The 1203-nt window shown below is 60.0% G+C and overlaps 1 protein-coding gene across 1 annotated transcript in view; it reads right to left on the bottom strand.

Moving 5' to 3' along the window:
* Positions 1 to 1203, bottom strand: part of VOLCADRAFT_99419 (uncharacterized protein) — a gene marked incomplete at both ends in the record, with an annotated part of 22766 nt that overhangs the window by 13984 nt on the left and 7579 nt on the right. The window contains 2 exons of the mRNA XM_002958147.1: positions 235 to 465; positions 793 to 1113. Of these exons, the coding sequence (XP_002958193.1) occupies positions 235 to 465; positions 793 to 1113 (552 nt within the window). The remainder of the gene's footprint in view (positions 1 to 234; positions 466 to 792; positions 1114 to 1203) is intronic.

Genomic DNA, 1203 nt, shown 5'->3' with positions numbered 1-1203 from the left:
GGGTGATGGAGCCCGTCAAGGGGCAGCGGACGGAACGCGTAACAATATAAGCATTTATAGCTGGGTCTCTCTCTCTCTCTCTCTCTCTCTCTGTCTTTCTCCCTCTCGCTCTATCTATCATCTATCTATTTATTTATCTCTCCATGTATTTCTAACTATACATGGGGCAGTATTCAGATTATCCCGTAGCTTCATCCCGCTGTGCCGTACTACCACACTGCCGTACCGTCGTACCTTGAGATCGGCCGTCGGCGGGCGGGGGTCTGCGACGGTGATGGTCAGCGACGCGCCGGGTACGGCAGGCCAGGAGTACAGCTCGGCTGCACCCGCGAGCGGCTGCGGGAGGGTGATAGCCGCACTGCTCGTCCCGGGAGATGGTACGGCAAGCTGTAAAATGTACGGCTGCAGTCGGGCATCTTTGGGTACGACAATCTCGGCGTGGAAAGTCCCAGTGGTTCCGTTAATCTGTTATGTGGCAGATGGGGGGAAAGACGAACCACGGCGGAGGGGGGAAGGGGGTATTCTCACAGGGCTATATTGGTGAGAGCTCTCCAAACCAGCGACAAAAATAATATGATGTTATATTTTGCACAGACGAAAATCATCGACCTCCCCCCACCGCCATTTCACACACGCACGTCAATGCACAACATAACACTCAAAATATCAATTCGTACGACCCCCACGTCCCAAACGCCATATCCCAGCGCCACCCATAAGGCGTGGGTTCACCAACCCTAGAAAGAAAAACCAACCTAGAAAACACACCACCGCCCCAACACACCGCCGTACCACGACAGGGAGGGCGGACGACGAAGACTGAGAGCTCAGTACCGAGGGCTGGGAGAATCCGGATGAACCGCCGAGTACGACGGACATACTCCGGCTGCGGCTGCTGCCGCCGACGCGACTGTACGACTCGGTCGCGGTCACAATACCACCGGTCGGTACGACATCTCCGGCGTCGGCGCCGCCCACGACGGCGGCGGAGGCCGTAGCGCCCGTGAGCAGTCCGCGGCCCGGCGCTGCGGCGGCGGCATCGCCGCTGGCGGCGGCGGCGGCGGCCTCCCAGTTTGGAGTGACTTGCAGTGCGGCGTAGCTTGCAGGCGGCAGCTGCAGCCCGGACGGCGTGGCTAGCTGCACAAAGCCTGCACAGACACCACCCCCCGCGGGTGGCCAGGTGCGCCATGGGCCGGCATGGCA

The sequence above is a fragment of the Volvox carteri genome, assembly GCF_000143455.1.
Source record: "Volvox carteri f. nagariensis unplaced genomic scaffold VOLCAscaffold_87, whole genome shotgun sequence".
Lineage (NCBI taxonomy): Eukaryota > Viridiplantae > Chlorophyta > Chlorophyceae > Chlamydomonadales > Volvocaceae > Volvox > Volvox carteri.
The sequence above is the reverse complement of the archived record's forward strand: the minus strand, read 5'-3'. Positions and strand labels throughout refer to the sequence as shown.